Here is a 25,139-nt window from a genome sequence, read left to right on the forward strand (position 1 = left end):
ATCTGTGAGGAGACCTTGCAGACTCCAGAAAATGACCAGTGATCAGGATTGAATTCCAGATGCTGAAGCTGTGAAGTAGAAAACTAAATTACCCAGCCACCATACTAAACCAAATGAAAGTGCTTTGCTGAAATGATAACATGAAGTTACAGACCTTATCAGTGAAAATGCATTTAAAAAATACAAATACAGACCAATAAATCTGTCTGAAAATTAACAAATAATGCAATTTTTAGCTTCCACTGCTTGTGGCAGAAAGTTTTTCTATACAAGTATCAGAAGGGAAGAATACTTTAGAGCAGTCTACAGTCATGTACGTGAAGTATCAGAGTCATCCATTACTGTAGTTCACTATTTTCAACTTAGAGAATCTTTGCTGATGTGTGTACTAGTGAAATGGGGCAGCTGTATGAAACCGTGAACTGGCCCTTCCCTGACTCAACTTTCAATCTTCAGCTTTCCTGTGGAACAAAAGTCCTTTCAAGACAACAAGATATGTATTGATTAATCTTTCAACAGTTGTTATTTGGGAACAGTCAGTTTAGAATCAAAACATATATTTGCTAGTGAGGTTGCCAATTTCCACAGCAGCTTTATAGACAAAAATATTAAAGCACCTGTCTTTCTCTACCTTACCCCATTTGATTTCAATATATCTTACTTGACAATACGTAAAACTTAATTGAGCAACTCCTGAATCATGTTACTTTGAGGCCTGGTGGACTTTATGCTTGGTTTACAAAGATCACATTAAGAATAGCCTTCATTGTACATATAACACATATAAACCCTATTTAGGTGCTTTCCACACTCCTAGCTAGAAAATACCCACCAAATTCATAGCTACTTATACACCCATTCTCTCGCCTACCAGCTCTTCGAAAAATGCCAGGAAAAGTTGCCAAGTTGCAGAGAGTGCTACTTTTTTTTTTTTTTTTTACCAAGGAATAATTTTTATTAAATTCTCACTTATGACATAGGCAATCATGCATTTATATAAATGAAAACAAACTACATTGACATAATCTTAGCTGCAAGCATTTTAAATCACAAACCATATTGACACAATTTTCATTACATATATTATACATCAGTTAAAATCTACCCAGTCGTTGTCAGTCAACCATTACATAGCTCATTCAAGTCCTGCCTTCTTTAAAACCTCATTCATCCCCTGTATGTATTGTTCCCACAGTTCTCATTTAATTTGCTTCTACCCTTTTCCAAAGATCCCAATTACAGTTGTTTGATCTCTGTTGTTATATTCACTACTTCTAATACAGTTGGTTTCATCTTTGATTTCCATTTTCTATTAATTGCCTTTTTGACAGCCACCATAATTAGACCCAGCAAGGCCTTACTTATGTCTAGGCAATTCAATTCTTTATCATAGTTCAGAAAAATTATTTCCTTAGTTAAATCAATTTGCTTACCCAGCATATCTGGCAGAGTAGTCTGCAGAGAATCTTTAAATTCGGCCAACTCATTATACTCCCAGAAAATATATTCCCAATTACTTCTTTCTTCTCCATCACACCTCAAACATTTGCTGTCTACCTGAGGAAAAATTCTTTGGAGTCTACATGGGGTATTAAAATATCTGTGTAAACATTTCCAAACAAAACCCCTAAATTTTCTAGATTTTGTTGCAAATTTGTGAGACATACATACATTCCCCACTGCTTCTTTGTGAATTGCTTATGCAATCTCTCTTCCCAATCCTTTCTAACCTCCTCTGCTTGATTCTTATAGTTATCATATAATATTTTATATGCTCTACTAATTATTCCTTTTTTAAAGGCAGTTTCTGTTTTAGATTCTACTAAAAACTCAACCGGTGCTGGTCGCTGGTCTTTCTTTTAGGACTCCCCCATTTCTTTCTCTTTGTATATACACTGATATCAGTCCTTGATAGGGAAGAAAATCTCTAACTTTTTTTTTCTTTTGGCAGTTCCCATTAGGGGTTGCCATAGTGGATCATCTGTTTCCATTTCTTCCTCTCCACTGCATCTTGCTCTGTCACACCAACCACCTACATGTCCACTCTCACCACATCCATAAACCTTATCTTAGGCTTCCCTGTTTTCCTCTTACCTGGCAGCTCCATCCTTAGCATCCTTTTCCCAATATACCCAGCATCCCTCCTCAGCACATGTCCAAACCAATACAATCTCGCCTCTCTTGCTTTGTCTCCAAACTGTCCAACCTGAGTTGACCCTCTAATATACTGATTCCTAATCCTGTCCATCCTCGTCACACCAAGTGCAAATCTTAACATCTTTAATTCGGCCATGTCCAGCTCTGACTCCTGTCTTTTTGTCAGTGCCACTGTCTCCAACTTATATTACATAACTGGTCTCACTATCCTCTTGTAGACCTTCTCTTTCACTCTTTCTGGTACCCATCTGTCATAAATCACTCCTGACACTCTTCTCCACCCACTCCACCCTGCCCGTACTGTCTTCTTCACCTCTCTTCCACACTCACCATTACTCTGAACTGTTGACCCCAAGTATTTAAACTCACCCACCTTCGCAAACTCTACTCCCTGCATCCTCAACATTCCTCTATCCTCCTTCTCAGTCACACATGTATATTCTGTCTTAGCCTGCTGACCTTCATTCCTCTCCTCTCTAGAGCATACCTCCACCTCTCCAGGGTCTCCTCAACCTGTCCCCTACTCTTATTACAGATCACAATGTCATCTGCAAACATTATAGTCCACAGGGCTCCTGTCTGATCTCATCTGTCAACCTATCCATCACCACTGCAAATAAGAAAGGGCTTAGATCTGATCCTTGATGTAATCCCACCTGCACCTTAAATGCATCTTTCACTCCCACCACAGACCTCACCACTGACACACTACCCTCTTACATATCCGGTACCACTCTTACATACTTCTGTGCCACTTCTGACTTCCTCATGCAATACCACAACTCCTCTCTAGGCACCCTCTCATATGCTTTCTTTAAGTCCACAAAGACACAATGCAACTCCTTCTGACCTTCTCTATACTTCTCTATCAACACTCTCAGAGCAAACATCGCATCTATAGTGCTCTTTCCCAACATAAAGCCATTCTGCTGATCACTAATCATCACCTCCCTTCTTAACCTAGCTTCCACTACTCTTTCCCATAACTTCATGCTGTGACTGATTAATTTTATCCCTCTGTAATTACTACAGCTCTGCACATCACCCTTATTCTTAAAAATCGGTACAAAACCACTTTTTCTGCACTACTCAGGCATCCTCTCACTTTACAAGATTTCATTAAATAATCTGGTTAAAAACTCCACTGCCATTTCTCCTAAACACCTCCATGCTTCCACAGGTATGTCATCTGGACCAACAGCCTTCCTCCTTGCTAATCCATTGCACTTCCTGATTCACTCTTCCTGCATCATCTAACCTTTTCTCTCTCTCATTCTCATAAGCCCCCCCAAAGTACTCTTTCCGTCTGCTCAACACATTCTCCTCGCTTGTGTGTATGTTTCCCTCATTATCCTTTATCACCTTTACCTGCTGCACGTCTTTACTAGCTCGGTCCCTCTGTCTAGCCAATCGGTACAGGTCCTTTTCTCCCTCCTTAATGTCCAATCTTTCATACAACTCTCCATACTCCTTATCCTTAGCCTAACCCGCAGTCCAAATAAATTCTTAATGTCTTCCCATTCTGCTACCTTTCCCTCGTTAGTTATTTGCTCCCAATACCTTACTTCCTTTGCCAGTTTTCTCCAATAAATTCCAGCCTCCTCTTGCCTATTGTCTTTATCCCTAATTGCAGTCATCCCTATTGGCAGAATCTCCTTTTTCCATTCCCATGTTGGCTTAGTTCTTAGAATACTTTATGCTACTTTTTGAATATAGTATTCTCTATGATAATCTTTATCCTCTTTAAAGGGCTGCATACAAAATCCCAGTCTCTCATTGATTTCTTCAGCTTCCCCCTGTTTTATCATTGTCCCTTTCCACTGAATTACAGTTTTCTGCTTGTGCTATGTATAGGTGCCTTAACTGTGTTGCTCTGAAATACCCCTTCAAATTTAGTAATCCCAATCCACCTTGTTCTATTGGAAGAATCAGCTTATCCCACTTGACTCTTACCATCTTCACCTCCCAGATAAAGTCCTTTGGCTCTTTATTTATTGCTATCCACAACTTCTTCTCTGGTTAATAAAAATATGCCAGACTTGTGTATAACACTAAAGGGACTAAAACATTTTACTTGCTTGTATCTTACTATCCATATCCCTATAACGGAGCTTCCATTTTGTCAGTTTTTGTATTATCTTTTGTTTAGTCTCTTCCCTCATATCCTTAGCTGAATCAATTATTGTGTGGGTACATACTGCACTACTATTGCCTTTGCTTTACCTTCATTAATTGTGTCTCAAAATGTTCCACAACACTGTTGTGTCCTTTTCTGGTTTTGTCTGGTATAAAATAATATCATCTGCAAATAGAGACAGCTTTTCTTGACCACCATACCAGTTATATCCTTAAATTTCTGACCCCCTTATTTTCTTTGCCAGTGATTTTAAATATAATGCAAATAACAAATGGGAAAGAGTTCATCCCTACCTGGTTCCTCTGCTCATGCAGAAATTATCACAAAGGACCCCACCCACTTTAATTTTCACCTCCGATCCCTCATATATCATCCTAATCAACCTTATAATTTTATCAGGGAATGCAAATGCTTTCATTGCCCTGATCGTAAAGTTCCAGCTCACTCTATCAAATACTTTTTCTGCATCAAGACCCACCAATGACAGTGGTATTTGCTTACATCCTGTTTCTCTCTGGATCATCATTGTTCTGTTAATGTTGTCAAATGTTTGCCTCCCTTCCACAAAATCGCATTGATCCATATCTATCAGTTTTGGCATTACTTTTGCCATTCTTTTAGCCATTATAAACATAAACACTTTATAATCATGGTTTAGTATTGAAATGAGCCTGTATGAAGCTGGATCTGATGGATCTTTACCCTCTTTATGTATTACAGCTACCACTGCTTTCTTCCAGGATGTTGGTAGTTCTCCTCCTCTTAAAATACTGTTAAAAAACCTTCCAGATCTTTATCATTTTTTTCCACAGAATACCATCTGTTCCTGGGGACTTTCCCGTAGATTGGTTATACATCACCGTTTTTATGTCATCTCCTCCTATCCTAACGGTTAGTAGTTGAGCCTCATCTACCGCTAACCTTGGCTTATTTACTTCTTCCATAAATATTTCCATTTATACAATTTCTTGATTTCCATATGTCTCTACTTTATAAGACTTTCATAGAATTTCCAAAATATTTCTAATACCTTTACAGGATCTCTTGTTACCTTCCTTGTTATAGGCTGCCTAAGCTTGGAGACAGCCCTTTCTACTTTCTATCGCCTGAGTCATTTTGCTAAAACTTTTTGTGCTCTGGAGTTATCAGAAAACAGTTGCTTAACAGCAGTTTTTCTACACTCATGCATATTATCGAGGTAATCAATTATTTTCTGTTTAGCATCCTGCAGTTGCTCCTCTTCTTGTTCTGTGATATTCCCCCTATTCTGCAGTACTTTAACATTTGTCAGTCCCTCTAAACAATTTGTGTTTATAAACCATATGCCCCTTATTTTATTTCCACCCTATTTTTAAACTCCACTTTTATTTTATCCCACTCCCTAGCTATATTTTCAGAAGAAATGTTTATCTTCCCTAATAACCAGTGTCTCATTTTGTTTCATTACCATGTGTTTTATTTTAGTTATTATTGGAGCGTGATCTAAAATAGTTATTGGGTGCATATCAAGATCTTCAATTAAATGCACATGTTCCTGTGAAATATAAATTCTGTCTAGCCTAGCCTAGTTTTTGCATCTTAGAGAATAATATGTAAACTCACTCCAAACTCCTAGTACTGAATTCACATCTTCCATGCCAAACATTTTCATAAATTTGAAGATGCAAAAACCAAATGGCTGCAGGTACACTGAGGTGCCCAAAACACACAACAGCAAAAGTAAATTAAGGCACCAAAGTTACACACTGGAAATCAGTCACTGTACTTTATTGCAGAAGACAAACGGTAAGCGCTTTCACAACTTAATGTTGCTTCATCAGACCACATCACTACAACTGATGCTTGGTTAAATACTAGGACAATTAGTATGACATCACAATTTAAAGAGATATTACTCCACTAACATAAGAACATATATCGATATCCATAAGAAAAATGCATAAACTATATAGAAAGGTGTGTATTTACACACAATAATATTTAAAAAAGGGGGAATATCATCCCTGATGGTTATTAAAAAATATATATATATATATATATATATATATATATATATATATATACATATATACACACATTTTGTGCACATATAACCATAATAGTACAATAAAAAAATATAAAAAAACTCATATTTAGTGTTTAAGGCGCCTTGCCTTAAGGTAAGGAACTAATGAGGTGCAGCCATTAAAACCAGGATATCTATCTGCTTGTAATTTAGTGATCCATTGTTGTTCTAATTCTTCAGTGTGGTTTTCTACATCACAGTTTTCTACATCACCACCTCTGTTTGTCCGTACTATTTTGTTGTAAGATTAAAAATTTAAAACAATGACTACTGTCTGCATTCAGGACATGATTAGCTAGAGCATTTGATTGCTTCTGGTTCCGTATGTCCCTTATATGTTCTAACATTCTTTCTTTAAAACTCCTATTTGTTTTGCCTACATAACTGGGGCAATGCAGCAATTACCTCATGTACACAGACAACCCTCTTCTCCTACCACCCAACACTACAACCTGTGCGAGATGCACTTACATAGCCAAAATGGAAGCAAAGCTCTCTCCACCCAAGATTGTGCTAAACAGTCAAGAGGAGAAGGTTAACACCCACACTACAGCTCAAGCAACACATAGCCCTTCTAAACCCGCACCACCAACACCCACATATAGCAACACTAAATCCACATATGCAGAGGCCCTTAACTGTAACCTGCCCAAGCAACAAAGACCTCTGTATCTGAAACTTAAACAAACACCAATCACAACCAATGTGTCACATAGTTCACAACACCAGTGTGCCACCCAGCAACAGCCCCTAAGGCAAGACAATGTACCTAACACTTTAGTCATAGGTGACTCTGTAGTCCGGCACACTGATGTCCCTCTCACCAGGTTGAATAAGGAGAAAATTACAGTCAGCTGCCTGTCAGGTGCCAGGATCCGCCACATAATGCATGCACTCAAGTCACTCCACAACAAGTACAAATATGACTCTGTCATTGTCCATGTTGGAGTGAATGACTTGAGACGTACCTCCCTGGACTACATGAAAAGAGACATGGAAGAGCTCTCGGATCATGTGGCCTAGGCAGGTATGACCCTAGCCCTGAGTAGCATCCTGCCTTCACCCAGAATGATACCACAATATAAGGATAAAATGATTGACTTCAACAATTGGCTAAGCTTATGGTGTCATTCAAAGGGGATCCAGTATCTGTCTGCCTGGGACGACATGATTGACAGACCACGATGCTTTACCAGAGATGGTCTGCACCTGTCACCCCTGGGATTCAGGTTACTGGCTAAGGCTCTTGCCACCCCTATAGTGCCTTTTTTAGGCAAACTTCAAAGGACAAAACCACCACCGTAACAGGTACAAGCATGCAAAATCTGAAGGTAATGCTACTCAAGGCTAGAAGTCTAAACCTCAAAATGCACTCTCTTGAGGCACTCCTAAAAATGGAGAACATCGATATCTGTCCATTAACTGAGACCTGGTTCAAGGCTCCAGAGAGCACCCCTGCAATACCAGGCTACAACTCTTACCACACTTTTCGGTCACCAAACCAGGACCGAAACACTAAAGGTGGAGGAGTGTCAATATTCACCAAGGATATTCACACCACCAGGCTAGTTGGCCAACACAATGTGTCTGAAATTCTCCAAGTGCAACTAACACTAGGTAAGACTGCAATCCAAATTGTAGCTTGCTACAGATCCCGCACCCTACCCCAAGATTCTCACTACACCTTTCTAAACATACTGGAAAATATTAAGATAGAACCAAACACCCTAATACTGGGTGATTTTAACTACCCTGCCATTAACTGGGAAAACTACTCATGTCCCAACACCTTTGCGCAACAGTTCTTGGAATTCATAAATTCCAACGCCCTGGATCAACTAATCCATAGTCCCACCAGGGGCTCCAATATCCTAGACCTGGTCATTACCAACATGGGAAATCAATGCTCCATACCTATGGTCACCCGCTCGTTAGTCAGGTCTGACCATAAGCTAATCACCCTTAACATCCACATCCCACCCCCACCCCCAGTAAAGAAACCACCATAAAATACTTCTCCAAAGCCAACTTCATGCTACTCAAGTCAGAAGTGACAAACTTCATGACACCCATGCAGAGCGCAACTGAAAGTTCAACTGCTGAATCCTACACTAAGGCACTGTACGAGCACATCCACTCATGCATGAATCGTGCCATCCCAAATAGAACCAAAATGCTCTCATCCAAAAAAAGGAAGCAAATCTGGTGGTCCCCTGCCATAAACAAACTTTACAACAAAAAGAAGAAACTTTTGCAGAAAAGAGGAAAATCCCAGGATGCAAACAACTCCCTTACTAGCCTCAGTAAGAAACTGAGATGCCTCATAAAATCCTCCAAAGCTAGTTACGAAAATAAAATTGCCAAAGATTCCAAAGACAACCACAAAGCATTCTATAACTATGTCAAGAATCTAAATGGCAATGCTCAGATCTGCTCTGAGCTAAAACAGAATGGCATTAAATATACTGATCCGAAGGATATTGCCAATATCCTGGCAGATCGATTCAGTGCCAACTTCACCCCCCTCTCACCCCCTAAATGGCCCATCTTAATACCGGAAGATTGCCAAATTCCAGTAATAACGGCCACACAGCTACAAAACGCACTCTCTAAAGCCAAGAATACAGCATCCATGGGACCAGATGACATCCCGGACTGTGTACTACATGAACTACAATATGAACTGGCACCTCACCTAAGTGTTATGTTTAATCATAGCCTCACCTCAGGTTTCGTGCCCACTGAGTGGCGCAGAGCTACAGTTATCCCAATCCACAAGGGGGGATCCACCTTGGATCCCAGAAACTACCATCCCATCAGTCTGACAAGCTTTATCTGCAAGGCCATGGAGCGTATTATCATGGAACTTATAAACAAAGACATTGGCAACCTTTAAACACTGGACCCCACCCAGTTTGGGTTTGTGAAGGGCCGATCTTGTCTCCTGAACCTGATTGACTTCTTTGAATCAGTCTTCAGAGCCATGGACAAGGGTAAGGTGGTCCACACAGCCTATCTAGACCTTGCCAAGGCCTTTGACACCATCCCCCACTCTGGAATCATAGATAAACTTACTAAGTTGGGCATTAATCCCTATGTCACCCAATGGGTTGCTAAATGGCTTACTGATAGAACCCACACTGTAAAAGTAGCCGACTCCAAATCCAGCTCCAGACAAGTGACAAGTGGAGTACCTCAGGGTTCAGTCCTGGGGCCGCCCTTGTTTGGCATCTACTTCTCTGAAGTACAGGTCAACACTAAGGGACTCTGGCTAACAAAGTGTGCAGATGACTGCAAACTGGGAGCCATTATTGAATCCCAAATGATGTGGATACTCTACAAAGGGCCTTACAGAAACAGATGCTTGGTGCCAGAGCCATGGGCTCAAGCTCAATGCCAAGAAATGTATTGTTATCCCCTTTGGGAAAAACATGTATCCATGAATTACCATATAGGTGGCAGTACACTAAACACAGAAAGTGTGATAAGAGACTTAGGGACACAGGTGGACAGTGGTCTCACCTTCGATAACCACATCGCCACAACAGTCAGGAAATCCTTCTATGTGGCACACCTCATCATGAAGGGCTTTTCATCCAGAAAAAGGAGGTCATTGTCCCACTGTACTCATCCCTCATTAGACCCATTATAGAATACAACGCCCCATTTAGTATGTACCTCTCAAGACATCTGCAACAACTGGAAAGGCCTCAGAAATACCTCACTAAAAGAATCACAGGCCTAAAGCAGATGCCCTACGTTGACCGCCTTAAAAACTCCAGCTATACTCTGTCGCATATCGTCTACTCAGAGGCGATCTCTGCTTGACATACAAGGCCATGTCAAACCCAGAGCTGTTGGACATGCTACACTTAAAGAAATCCCAATCCCTCAGCTACACGCTCCAGGGATCTAAACCTTGTCATCACAATAAACAAAACATGCTGCAGGGATAGGTTCCTGACCCAGAGACTCCCCAGACTCTGGAATAGATTGCCCATACATGTCAAGCAGAGTGCCTCTTTGGACCTCTTCAAGAGGAACCTTGACGATTGGATGGGAGAAAGGAAATTCACCCCAGGGATCACGTCAGTCGCCCTGCTAGATAGGGGTCCAGGAAAGTAAATAATGTGGGAAGAAATAGCCAGGGGATTGTTATGGCTAGGCTTGTATAGGCCCTAGGGCTGATAGCCTAGTACCAACCTATGAACCTATAATAGGCATGGCATGCTTGGCAAAAACAAAAATAAACAACATCGACACTTTTACAATCATATAAATTCTTCGTATAAAGTTTAAAACATTTCACAGGATGAATGTACTCATTTTCAGTGTAGACATGCTGACAAGCAGCACAATTCCTGCACGGGAAGGTGCCCTGTCTGTTTGAGATTTTTTTCTAAAAGACTGATGTTCTCTATTACAGAGCTGCTGCTTTAAAGACACATTATTTCTAAAACTGAAGTTTGGGGTGTCACCAACTGTGGAAACCAGACCTGGTATTTCATGTAATAAGTGCCAATTCTTTTTAATAATTTCCATATACTTATTGATGTCACTTGCAAATCTAAACACTATTCTAAACTTATTTCTATCAATACTTGTATCATAAGGTATACTTGTATCAGCACTATAAGAGCTCATGTATGGTTTACATCTTGTAGATCTCAATTTCCATGCATCTGCTATCAGATTTCTGAGCTAGAATAGCCTCTTGTTTGAAATTCGTCTTGTAACTTATTGAAAGCAACTACTGCCTCTTCATCATTATTATGTAGGCGTAGGGTTCTATAGACTTGTCCTTTGAGGACATTTCTAGGTATGTGTCTCGGGTGCATGCTTGACCTGTGCAGACAGGCATTAGTTCTTGTGGGTTTGTGATAAATACTGGTTCTTACCTGCTTTAAATCAGTAAGGGTGACACTCGCATCCAAGAAATCAACACATGTATCAGAAAAAGTAAAAGTAAACTTCAAAAAGTCTGTAGTACTATGCAGGTAATCAATGAAATTACTGATATTTTCACCATGCCCTTTCCACAAGACAAAAACATCATCCACGAAACGGACGTACCAGAGAATGTAGCCAAAAAATGGGTTAACATCTGACAAAACATATTGTTCTTCCCATCATACTAGTGATAGATTGGCGTAGCTATTTGCACACGAAGTGCCCATAGCCATGCCAATCTTCTGCATAGTACTACAGACTTTTTGATGTTTACTTTTACTTTTTCTGATACATGTGTTGATTTTTTGGATGTGAGTGTCACCCTGATTTAAAGCAGATAAGAACCAGTATTTATCACAAACCCACAAGAACTAATGCCTGTCTTCACAGGTCAAGCATGCACCCAAGACACATACCTAGAAATGTCCTTAAAGGACAAGTCTATAGAACCCTACGCCTACATAATAATGATGAAGAGGCAGTAGTTGCTTTAAATAAGTTACAAGACGAATTTCAAACAAGAGGCTATTCTATCTCAGAAATCACTAGAGTGATAGCAGATGCATGGAAATTGAGATCTACAAGATGTAAACCATACATGAGCTCTTATAGTGCTGATACAAGTATACCTTATGATACTAGTATTGATAGAAATAAGTTTAGAATAGTGTTTAGATTTGCAAGTGACATCAATAAGTATATGGAAATTATTAAAAAGAATTGGCACTTATTACATGAAATACCAGGTCTGGTTTCCACAGTTGGTGACACCCCAAACTTCAGTTTTAGAAATAATGTGTCTTTAAAGCAGCAGCTCTGTAATAGAGAACATCAGTCTTTTAGAAAAAATCTCTCAAACAGACAGGGCACCTTCCCGTGCAGGAATTGCGCTGCTTGTCAGCATGTCTACACTAAAAATGAGTACATTCATCCTGTGAAATGTTTTAAACTTTATCTGAAGAATTACTATGATTGTAAAAGTGTCGATGTTGTTTATTTTGTTTTGCCAAGCATGCCATGCCTATTATGTAGGCAAAACAAATAGGAGTTTTAAAGAAAGAATGTTAGAACATATAAGGGACATACGGAACCAGAAGCAATCAAATGCTCTAGCTAATCATGTCCTAAATACAGACAGTAGTCATTGTTTTAAATTTTTAATCTTACAACAAATAGTAAGGACAAACAGAGGTGGTGATGTAGAAAACCACACTGAAGAATTAGAACAACAATGGATCACTAAATTACAAGCAGATAGATATCCTGGTTTGAATGGCTGCACCTCATTAGTTCCTTACCTTAAGGCAAGGCGCCTTAAACAATAAATATGAGTTTTTTTTTTTTATATTTTTTATTGTACTATTATGGTTATATGTGCACAAAATGTGTGTGTATATGTATATATATATATATATATATATATATATATATATATATATATATATATATATATTAATAACCATCAGGGATGATATTCCCCCTTTTCTAAATATTATTGTGTGTAAATACACACCTTTCTATATAGTTTATGCATTTTTCTTATGGATATCGATATATGTTCTTATGTTAGTGGAGTAATATCTCTTTAAATTGTGATGTCATACTAATTGTCCTAGTATTTAACCAAGCATCACTTGTAGTGATGTGGTCTGATGAAGCAACATTAAGTTGTGAAAGCGCTTACCGTTTGTCTTCTGCAATAAAATACAGTGACTGATTTCCAGTGTGTAACTTTGGTGCCTTAATTTACTTTTGCTAATTTCATAAATTTCTTCAAAATTCTACCCTCCTTTGTTATATTTCCTTTCTGGGCCCCCAACTCATCTTCACTGCTGCAAATCAAACTATATTCCCCACCTATAAGTAATATTCCGTGCTGAAAACTTATTACCTCTCCCAGAATTTTTTTCTGCTCCATTATAGCAGTTTTAGGTGGGATATAAATATATGCCAGCCTAATCCTCCTCCCTTGCCAATAGTCCCTTAATACTACAGATCTATCATTATTTATTTTTTTTATCCTCTTCTATCACTATTGGAGCTCCTCTTGCAATTAATATTTGTAGTCCTTGTTTCCTTTGTCCAAGCTATTCCGCTGAATAACCATCCTGAAAAACCTTTTATCAAATTCACATGTTCAATTCTGTCCAAGTGTGTCTCCTGTAGCATAGCTATTTACACTCTATAGTTCACTACTCTTTCTTTTTTTATTTATCTGTGAGACCATTGATATTTTAAAGACATTACAGAAAACATCATTAAAAGTTATTATTCCCACCTTTTATGTATAACAGCATTTTTGTTAAATGTCTAGTTTCAGCTTCTGTGTTACATGCATACAGTGTTTAGCAGGTTGAACTTTTATACAGTTGTTTCTTGTCATATCCATTTGAGCATATGTCACATCTTGCAAAACGTTTTGTTTTATTGAAAGCCCTCCAAAAAAACACTCAGCCAATAACCACCTAAAAACCTATTATAGGTTCATAGGTTGGTACTGGGCTATCTGCCTGAAAGCATATATTAGCATAGCCACGTTGTGCGGTATTCACCGCCCCTTTAGTAGTTCCCTAGACCCTTGTACTAGCAGCTAGTACCCTTGGCCCCTATCTAGTAGTGCTGTTGGTGTGATCCCCGGTGTGAACTTTCTGTTACCCATCCACTCATCAAGGTTCCTCTTGAAGAGTGATAGTGAGGGGCTCTGTCTTATGTAGATCGGAACCCTATTCCATAGTAAGGGAAGTCTCTGCGAAGGGAATCTATCCCTCCAGCATGTTCTATTCATTATTGTGTTGAGGTTTATATCCCTAGAGCATGTAGCTCGAGTAGATTTGGTTTTGCTAAGATGGAGCATGTTCAACAATAATGGGTTGGACATGGCTCTGTACGTTAGACAGAGATCGCCTCTGAGAAAGCGGTATGCAACAGAGACAGCCTTAGCTTTTTCAGTCGTGCTGCATAGGGCAACTGTTTGAGGCCAGTAATCATCTTGGTTAGGTACCTTTGTGGTCTCTCCAGCTGCTGGAGATGTCTAGCCAGTTACATTCCAATTGGTGCATTGTACTCAATAATGGGTCTGATGAGGGAAGAGTAGAGTTAAGTATTAACTTAATATTAACACACGAAACTATGTACATGTTCAAATGTTGAGATTTTCCCCTCCTAATAGGAACCAATGTTCCAAACTGACAGTCACACTCATAGACTTCAGTTAACCTAAAAGAAAGGTTATCCATGGTGTTGTGTGTGCTTCTACCAAGTGCTGTCTGGTTTTGTCTTATCTTTACAGCTCTCCCAATTGGGAAAATACCTGAATGCTTTCAGAGAATATGATCTCCTATCCAATTTCTCTTTTTTTTCCTAGTCGATTTCTCTTTATCAGATTGTATCCAGTTTCTCTTTATCATATTGTCTCCATGGAGACATGAGATCTAGATATAGAATTGGTACTAAGCATACATTTATTTGCTAGAAAAAAGCCTTATAAAATTCAGTATTCTTTTTCATTCACTTGATTAATCTAAAGCATGTTACTAGATCAAGCTAAGGGCCTTAATCCAGTAATTCTCCCATGCAAGAATGATAAAAAGCACATTCATTTTTTCTTTTGTTATGCTCTTTTAACGAGACTTTTCTTTCTTTTTTTAACATTGCAGTGCCTACATTTCTTAAAACTGAACAAGGAGAAAGAAAGAAGAAGGGAGAGAAAGAAAAAAAATTATCACCTGTTTACAATAGTATCCCCATTCCACTTAAAAAAATAACTTGAGAAAACTTTATAGCATGCAAAGAAAATCATGCACTATAAAATAGTACTATTAAGAAACAAATTTGTTTTACTTTCAATTAAATTTCTCCCTCCTCTTCCCCTCCCCTAGGTATTTTTCCAAACATTAATGACATGAAGTAGGGCATATGCTTTAGAGTCATCCACAAGTCCAAAAAAGTCCAATATTTCCAGATTTTCTTGTTCTGTCATGTTTCCCAGATATAATTATTGCATTGTAATCCCACATTTGACAATTTCCAAGTTACTAGTTTTATTCCTGTTCATCTCCATCTTCCATATCCTGTCTCTGCTTCATTTCCAGTGTACACTTGATTCTTCTAATCAACTCTCAGGCTCCTTTCCTTCTCTTCAACATTTTCTGTTGAAACATTGAAAAAGGTTTCACTGGCATAGTCTATCTGTGCTCTTTATTACTAGACAAACACAGAGTAGACTCTCCTTCTGTTTCACAGCTCACTTTTTGTTGGACAAACTTTTGTATTTCCTACTTAGCATGTACTTAATCAAAAAATGATTTTGTCCCTCCAGGGAAGAATATTTTGAAGATAGCTGGGTACAGAAGTTTGAATCTCATGCCTGCTTCTCAACATTCCAGGAATAGTGGAATGATTGTACTCCTCTTCTGCCTGGTTTACAGTGAGTAATCATTCTCCACTAACACACTGCTGTCTCCCACTTTTAGTACTTTGTCCGTCTGCCATAGTTTTGTCAGAACCAATTTCTTCTGCTGGTAGGATTGCATCTTTATTGTTAAAGGTCTAGGTTGCTTTTTCATAGCCAGGTTTGAAACATGCACACAAACTGCCCTTTCAACTAACAACTCCTGCTATGGAATACCAGTCCAGTTGCTTACTTGTGCGTTCATAAAATTAATACAGTCTGTTCCTTCCAGCTTCTCTGGTACAGCTGAAAATCTCAGGTTTTCCCTATGTGCTCTGTCCTCTAATTCTATTATTTTTTAAACATCTCTTCTTGAGAAGTCTCATATTCAACCAGCCTTTTTTTTCATTTTGACCTCTGAATTTTGCAGTTTTATCACCTGATCTGAATATCTGTTTAAAGCTTCTTCCATTGTTCCATCCTTTTGTTATTTGAGTTGATATACTCCATCGGTGTTTCATTCATTTTAACCAGGTCTGTGTGCAGTTGTCTTATACTTTCCTGTAAGTTACTGGAATTAATGTCTGGAGCTTGTACTGCTTTTTGCTGAACAGCTGCAGAACTTTTCCTAGTCATTGTTTTTTCCTTACCGTTTGAGGCTGATTTTCTTTCAGGTCCTCTGTATTTCTTTTTTCCTGGCATCCAGGCAGTGCACTTACACTAGCCAGTTAATGAAATTTACCCAGAAACACAAAAGTTCACTGGATTTCTCTGCTAAGTTTCTGTTTTCACACTGGGAGAGACCGAATCAAGTTGTTACTTGATGTGTAGCCATCTTGAAAGTCCCAAGAGTGCTGCATTCCTGAGAAATTTGTTCATAAGTGCAATATCTAATTTTGGAAGTCTGAACTTGAAAAATAAATTAATTCAAACAAAAAACTGCAGTTTTATCTTTGAAGTTTTTTTCAGTAGGGCTTCACTCTCCATGCACACCATGGGGAAGCACATCCGACACCTTTGGTACTTATGCATATTAACTCTGATGTCACTATTCCTCAGAGATGAAAATCCTCCAGCATGCCACAGCCTCTGATTTACTATATATTCTCCAACTTTTTCACTTTTCGTTATTCCACATATTGTAGTTTTGATCTTTGTCGACTTATCACGTACTTAAAAAATAACATGGGTTTAGATCTGTGAGATTTACACTCACAGTTGTAGGGACAGCAAAAGATGACCTACTGCAAAATGCAGATAAAAGTATCCACACTGGAGATAACTTTATCGCACTGGCCAAAGTATTTGATCTGGTCAGCAGTCATCTCTTCTTAGCAGCTGTACAAACTCAGGGTGTTGCCCGGGAAAAACATTTGTTTCTCCAGACACCTTATTCATACACATTCAAGAGAGACTCATTTCAACCTTCTCTTTTTTCTTGGTTTTTATTTCCTCTCTTCTCTGGCCTCCATACCCTTAATATCTTTTTTATGCAGGTGGCATGGTTACCTATGTAGCAACTTATCAGGCTTTGCTAAACATCAAAGCCCAAGCAATTAATTTCTCCAAAACTAAAGTGCTTACATTTGAACTGTGTATTGTCTCCTGGAAACCCACAAATTGCTCCATCACTGATCCACAGAGGAATAATTTAGACACCACGACCCACTTCAGACACCTTGATTGTTGGCTTTATCAGCAATTCGCATTTGATCACCATGTTCAACAAAGTCCAAAATAAACACCCCTTTATATTGATTTTTTGGAAGTCTTGCCCTTTATATCCCCAGAAGGTAGAACAGATAAGGCAAGGCAAGAGAATACACCTTTTATAAATGGAATATGGCCACTCAGTAACTGTTACATCACAGAAGAGAGATTTTGCTTATAAACAACAACATGAATATGAATATTCATTACGCTCTCCTGTCTTCCACATCACCCTCAAGGACAGCACTACATTTATTTGAAAAAAGCCAGTTGACTATCAGTTAAATATCTTGCAGAAGCTGTTTTAATATCTTTGGTGTCTAAAGTTCTGAAACTTGATACTTATATCTTCATACTTAATCCTCAGATCACATCATAACAAAGCTGTCATTCTGATGCACCCCAGAGACAAACTCAGCACTTCTTACCACTCATTTTCTATATTAGATTACAAAATCTGGGATTCTTTTTCCGAGCCTTAGAGTTATCTTAGACTTCATGCATGTCTATGTTTAACTTTTACAGCATGTCATAGATTAACCAATATAGTTTTACTTTATGCACTCTTCAATTACCTGCATATTCCCCTACCACATCATGACTTTTTCAGATAAGTGCCGAAGAGGCTAAACATGGATATGCTCTTGGATATTCAACCAGTGCCAATGCCTCTAAAGCTGTCTGCTCCGCAGGACACTTTAATAATTTGTAGTTGTTCAGTATGGAATGCATACTATGCTTAATATATTGATTCAATAAAAATGGAATTTTCTGCCTCTTGTAACAGTATTTTTGTTTGTTTAGGTGGCTAAGCAGACTAAATATGGCTACTGCAGGATATGCTGAACGAGAGAGAGAAAGGACAAAGCCTGAACAAGGTACATTCCCCAATAATGTACATGCATTTTGTTAGGAAACTTTAATCTACATTTGTTTTTCCATGTCTTGCCTTTAAGTAATATTTAATATACTGCTACAAACCAATTTTTTACTTGATATGCATGTTGGACAGGCAGTTTTCATTTGTATTACACTTCTATCTAAATTAATCTCCCAGGATTGTTGTACATCACTTTTTTCATTTATTTTTATCAGTATTGGATGACAATTTTTTTTAATCTGATTTGTTAATTTCCCAGAATTTCTTATTATTGGGGAGAAAAAAGAAATTGTGGGTAGAAAGAGGAGGAATAGGAATGCTCAGAAAAATTGAGAGCAAAGGTAAAGCAAAGGTAACATTGGTCATGCATGGTCTCATCCTGTGTTTTTATTATAGGAAGGGAAAAAAATCACCTCTTGTCACATTTATTCTCATCTCTCACTGCACTTGGACAAGATTTGAAAACTATATGTTCTAAATCTATTATTCCTGAAGAAGTGACTATCAGTTTGTCTTTTAATTGTATCCTGCACATATAAATTTGCATTTATGTAAGTTAAGAGCTGTTAAGTATCTTGCAGTATGTGACAATTATTTTACTGTATTATGGATTGCATGTGCTTCAGTCACACAAATGTTATCAAGTTTTGCATACTCGGTAACTTTTTTCTAGATCCTAGATCATATTAACACCACATACAGAAAATTCTCTAGAGTAGCAGCTTCAGTATTCTAAACAGAAAATATTTTGACAGTGCGTCTTGCTTTTTTTAAGCTGTCACAGTTGATCATCATTTATAAAATGGTTCTGACATTGCCCTAGAGCAGTGTTTCTTAAATTTTTAGGCTCACCCGCATGAGAAGGCCAGGACCTGTTACAAGGGAGGCTGAAGGTGGTATTATGTATTAAAATGTTAACAATTCAGAAGACTGGTAGGTGAGATCAGATTACATGATTGATGAATACACTACAGTGGATGTGTGTATTTGCAAGGGAGGACTAAAAGAATGATATGCCAAGCAAAATATTGGCTATTTGAGTTTGATGTGTATGCTTGTGTGTTTTTTTTTTGTTGTTTTTTTTTTTTGGGGGGGGGTGGTTTTCTTATGAACAATGTATTTTTAGGTATTAAAAGGCAAAGATAAGATATTTTTGAACTCAAGGAGAGGCTGAAAGACTTGCTGAAATCTGATGGAAGTTTACTGTGATAAATTAGAAATATATGCCCTAAGTGATGATGTTGATGTAATTAGCAAGTTTTCTCTTTTTTGCTGACATGCAAGCAACCTTTGTTTATGTAATACATCACTACTTATAATTTTTGGGTCCAGGACCTGAAGCATAAAATCATGTTATATACCACTTGTAATATTCTGCCACAGGTAGAAAGGGGCTATGCAATGAAACCAGCAACCAGGTTACGTCAAGAGTGCTGACTCGCTAGAAGCCTGCATTATGTAATGTCAGTTATGTTTTTCACACTCGAGTATTTCAGTGGAACTCACTTCATCTGTGTCATCAAGGTCTGCCATCCCACTTCCTGGTTTCCCAGTCTGTGATATCATTCATTACTATGGTGCATGGTGCTAAGTTATTATATTATTACAGGATATTTTGTAATCTACAGACTACTGAAGCATCAAATACTGTACTGTATATATTGCCTGCTGTCAAATGAGTTTTGCATATTTTATTGCTTTTTGCTTTCTAATCATTATGGCTGGTTCTGGGCTTCCAACATGTAAGAACATGGTTCTTTTTATATTTTGGTACCGTACAATAACCTGAATATCACATTTATGACAATTTTTTCCCTAACAGTTTTCAGTTATATATTGAAGCCTGATGTTTAGTCAGTGTCTTTGCTGAGGAGATCATGTATAGGGTAGTCTATAGAGTCAGACAGTATGCAAATGATGAAAAAAAGTGAAAGCGGTGACCAGTCAGTGGATGGAGATCGACATCGTTAAAATCTCCTCAGGCTGTGACTGGCAGCCTATCACCTGAGGTTGAGAAGAAAGAAGTGTAAAATGATTAACTCTGACAGTCCAGGCCACAGTGGAGGAACTGAAGGACATAAACATTATCATAACTCCCCCAAATAAGCCATGCATTGTAATTCAAAAAGAAAAGTGAATGGAAAATTAAAGCACACTACAGTGTTTCTTACATATGCAATCTCTTGGGAACATCTTTACCCCAAATACCATGCATACTGGTGAACACTATACCACCAAGGCCTATTGCGACAGAGGCAACATCATAAGATTTGACAAAATGGGCCATGCATGAATAAAATAGGGAGGATATATTAACCAACAGTAACTATGGAGAAAAGGGTTGCAAGACTGCATTCAAAAAGAAAGAAAGGAAGACATGGGACTAATTTATAAACTGAAGCAGTATCTTATTACTTTAAAGATCATGCAGTGGGTCCATACACACTTCCTTAAAGAGTACTGAATGGGTACTGAATCCAAGCAGGGAATGAGTGGAGTAGAGATCCAGGCACTAGTGAAAGGGAAGGTGCACATATATAGTGATGGAGTGTGCAACTGTGTCTTGGCTAGCTCCACCCCTTGCAAACATAAGGAGCCTGATGCCTGCTGCTCTTTTCTGTATTATGAGATTTAACCCAGTATGTCATTAGGAAATTATCTTACTGAATGTGATCATGATAGAAACAGGAGAAAAGGTATGGTTTGTAGTTTACTAGTCTTCTAAAGAAAAGAAAAGACAGAATAGAAAGAAGAATAATTCTGTTGTAACCTAGATCCAAAGAATAACACACAAGAAAGCCAGCTGGTATAAAAGCAGTTCATCTGTATATGGGTACTGAAGATACGCAACAAGTCCTACCAGGTCTAGACCATGAAAACCAATGCTTTTGGGGACAGAGCAGGGTACAGCAAGCAATAACACATTATGATACTTCAGTGAGATGGAAAAAAGTAGATCTGCAAAAGAAGGATATAGAAACTGCATAAGCAGATAGGAAACTGGAGAAAAAGAAATAAGCCAAACGGCATCATGTACTGGCTAAGCTAAAGAGAGGACATGAAAGTGAAAAATAAAGTCAAAGCTAATGGTGTAAATGACCTGAAATTCTGTGACCCACATTTTTCAAGAAGTGGTGCTATATTGCTCTGGCCTTTATAATTAACTCTGGACTGTCAGTTTCTTGCTTAACAATATTTTTATTAATGTACTGATGACATTTAGGAGTAGATTGTACAGAAGAAACAGAATCATAAGGAAGCACCGTACTAAGGATATAGAACTTTCTGGATGCTGCTATTAAATGTGAGGTAATGCCATGGGTTGTGTTTACTGGAAGGAGTATCATACATTTCCAACTAGTCATCCTTTACATCATTAATGTTAGAGCAGAAGTCAGAGAGAGAAAATGGAGTGGACAAAAAATATGACAAAATGTATCACTGAGAGGAGTGAAAGATGTTCTGGAATGTATGAACATTAATGCTATCATTATCATTATTATTATTATTATTATTAATATGATTATTATAATAATTATTATTATTATTACTATTATTACTACTACTATTACCAGGTGTCCTTGCTGCATGCTGTTGGTCAGATCTTTGCTGCAAGAGATTTTTTTTTCTTTTCTATTCAGTGTTTTGTAAGTACACCCCACTGCCATTATATTGTTTTATGGTTTGAGGAACCTGAGCTGGTTTGTTGGTTCAAGATCTGTTGGCAGATTTCCATAGTACCCATTTTTGTGGCACAACAGCTGAGCAAAGCCTACCAAATATCTGTCTTTATGATGCTGATTTGACTTGACAGTTTCTTAGACTTAAAAGCCACTCTAGTGGGTACATTATTTATTATTATTATTTATTTATTTATTATTATTTATTATTATTATTATTTGCTTTCATGTTCATATTTGTCTAGCTGGCGGCAAAACAATTTTAAAGTAGGAAAAAGAGCATGAAGGAAAGGAAAAAAAGCATTTTCTGGTAGTCACTGCCAGCAGTGATTAACCAATGATACCTCAAATACTGTGACAGCAGGAGTGTCCAACCCACCAGTGTTCAACACCTGAAATCAAGACAGTTACCTTGCTAAATCTGTATTTTATTGTTTCGTAATACTGCCTCCAGTCTCTGAATGTGATTATTGAATCTTATACAAATATTGTGTGTGGAGACATGCGTGAATGGGCGTACCTTTGTTGAAGGTTGTGCGTCAGGGCTGGTAACTCGGCATGTAAAAATCTACTGCCAATCATTAGTGGACCGGAGTTCCGCTGTGGCGACCCCTAACCGGGAAAAGCCAAAAGACAGAAGACAACATACAAAAATTGCATAAGAACACGTTCAATGTGCTAGAGCCAACATTCTCAGCTTGGATATGTATGTGTGTATGAAGATAATCCACCAGGGTCAAACTACTGCTACTGAATACTTAAAGAAAACATCTTCAAAACAGAAATAACAGCTAGGCTTTTTTATTCTTTTACCTTTTGATATCCCACAGTTCTCCCACTCTTGTCACCATCCTACAATCGATCTGTGAAAAAATGACAATGAAAGCATACAGCCCAGATTCTTGCAGATAACCGTTCAGCTATTATCCCGTGTCTGTAACAAAAAGTCCTACTTTATCTTCCTGAAATACATTGTGACCAGCTCCCATAGAAAAACTAACATTAAAAAGAGCCCAGTACCCTAGGGTCAAAGATTCTAATATTGTGTACTAGTTGTACAATTCCACAATCTCTGTTCCTACAAATAAACAGACACCATCCCAGTGTAAAAAAAAAAAATCCTCCCCTGAAGATGCCAACTCCATTCACACCTGCCATATAGAATATGAGGATCAATCCCTTCATAGGTGAGGAAATGCATCTTCGCTTCTGAGGAAGGGATAAAAAAATGTGAAAGTACATATCATACATTATTTTTATATTTTCTGTAGGACTAACTGCTCAGCATACTTCTACCAGCCTTTCAATAAATGTTCCCAGCACATACTGGAACAGTGCACAGTGGGACGTGCTTAAATTTATTGAAATTTGGTATTAAAATGATTATAAAATTATCCCTTGGGGCCATATTATAGAAAGACCGTACCATAAGCTGTAAGGTAGGGAATGAAGATAAAAAATTAAAATTGTAGTCGGTCAGTTAGGCCAGATGATTAAGGCAATGAGCTGTATCTGCTGCTTCCTGTGGTACAGGGTTTGATTCTCTGTAACTTCATTTGTCTACTGTGTGACTTTGAGCAAGTCACTCAACCAGACAGTGTTTTAGGGAAATTCAGAATTTGGACTAGGGTCCTCAATAGTTTCCAGAACTGCATGCCTAGTAACTACAGTTGAGCCTACGAAGCAATGTAGTGGAAAATATTTCAAAATCGTTATAATCAGTACACTTTAAAATTAAATTTGTCATCGAATCTCGGCTCGAGCGCCTTCTGTGTGGACACTGCATGTCCTCCCTGCTATCGACTAAACTTTAAAAAAAGACATGCAGGTAGGTGCGTGAGTGTGTGTGCCTTCTCTGAATAATGGGCTCTGGGCTGGCAACTCGACACCATAAAATCTCCTGCCAATGATAAGCAGACCGGTGATCCACTGTGGCAACCTCTAACCGGGAAAAGCCGAAAGAAGATCCAATGCCATTCCAGTGTAGAGCACCCGTAGGTGTAACTGAAGAGATATGAGTTCCTTCCTACCTGACTCTGGTGACACCCCTATAGGCCCATTACACCAAGATGGCAAGAGGGACAGATTTTATTCTAGGTGACACATCTAGTTTAAAATGGCAGTAGCACAACCATAAACAAATTATTTCAACAGTGCACCAGTTAGCAATAAAGCAAGGTGAGATATGCATGCAGTAAAAACATACATTCACCCCCTTCCCCTGAACTCAACAGAAGAAAGTCTTGACATTCAAACATGCCCAAAGAAGGCAATATCAATGAGCAGAAAAGCTTTATAATGCAGCAATACAAACACGGAAAAAAATGCAATGTCATTAGGCAATAAAAGAGTTATAATACAGCAATACAGATATGAGAAAATGCAATGTCACTGAGCAGCAAAATTCTTAAAGGCAGCAGTACTAACACGAGCAAAATGCAATGTCATTGAATAGAGGATTTATAATGCAACAATACAAATATGAGAAATGCAATGTCATTGAGCAGTAAAGATTGTTTAAGACAGCAGTACTAACATGGCAAAATGCATTATCACTGAACAATAAAGATTTGTGGTGCCACAATACAAATATGAGAGAATGCAATGTCTTTCAGCAGTGCTAATACCTTCTACCCCCTTGATCAATTCTAAACAGACCAACTATGAAACACTCTATTATACCTCATTCACTGGCCAGTGACTATTTACAGATTTGCTGCCAGCATGATGGGGCCCAAGTTGGAGCTCATATGGATCCCAATTATTTGTAATCCACAAAGAATTTGGGAGGGGGGAACCACAATCTTATAAAAATATAAAAATGATGACCAGAGCATCTCACCACTCCATCGAGAATATCCTAGTGACCAGGCGCCGTGGTTCCTCTGATGAGAAAAGTAGAAAATCACATACCAGAACTCTGGTAATCATCTATGGCTTCTCGGTACTAGGCCCAAGGGAACTCCTTTTCTTGCTGAATCATAGCAGGCTTCGAGTTACTGGTTTCAGACACCTCTCCTGATTCCACAAAATACCATCATCCAGGATTTCAGCCAGAGCCAGACACAATCTGCTACTTCACTTCCCTGCCCCAAAGCATTAGAAAAGAAAATCCAGTCATGCTGTAAGGCCCTTTTCCCTTCAGCTATGTGTTTCAGTCTTCCCACCTT

The 25,139-nt window shown here is 38.3% G+C and overlaps 1 protein-coding gene across 6 annotated transcripts in view; it reads left to right on the top strand.

Annotated features, from left to right (window-relative positions):
* Positions 1–25,139, top strand: part of CNKSR2 (connector enhancer of kinase suppressor of Ras 2) — a 2,909,208-nt gene that overhangs the window by 2,476,752 nt on the left and 407,317 nt on the right. For all 6 annotated transcript variants that reach the window (XM_044072276.1, XM_044072278.1, XM_044072277.1 and 3 more), the window contains one exon: positions 18,214–18,287. In XM_044072276.1, the coding sequence (XP_043928211.1) occupies positions 18,214–18,287 (74 nt within the window). The remainder of the gene's footprint in view (positions 1–18,213; positions 18,288–25,139) is intronic.

The sequence above is a fragment of the Protopterus annectens genome, chromosome 5.part0, assembly GCF_019279795.1.
Source record: "Protopterus annectens isolate FY-2018-M chromosome 5.part0, PAN1.0, whole genome shotgun sequence".
Classification (NCBI taxonomy): domain Eukaryota; kingdom Metazoa; phylum Chordata; order Ceratodontiformes; family Protopteridae; genus Protopterus; species Protopterus annectens.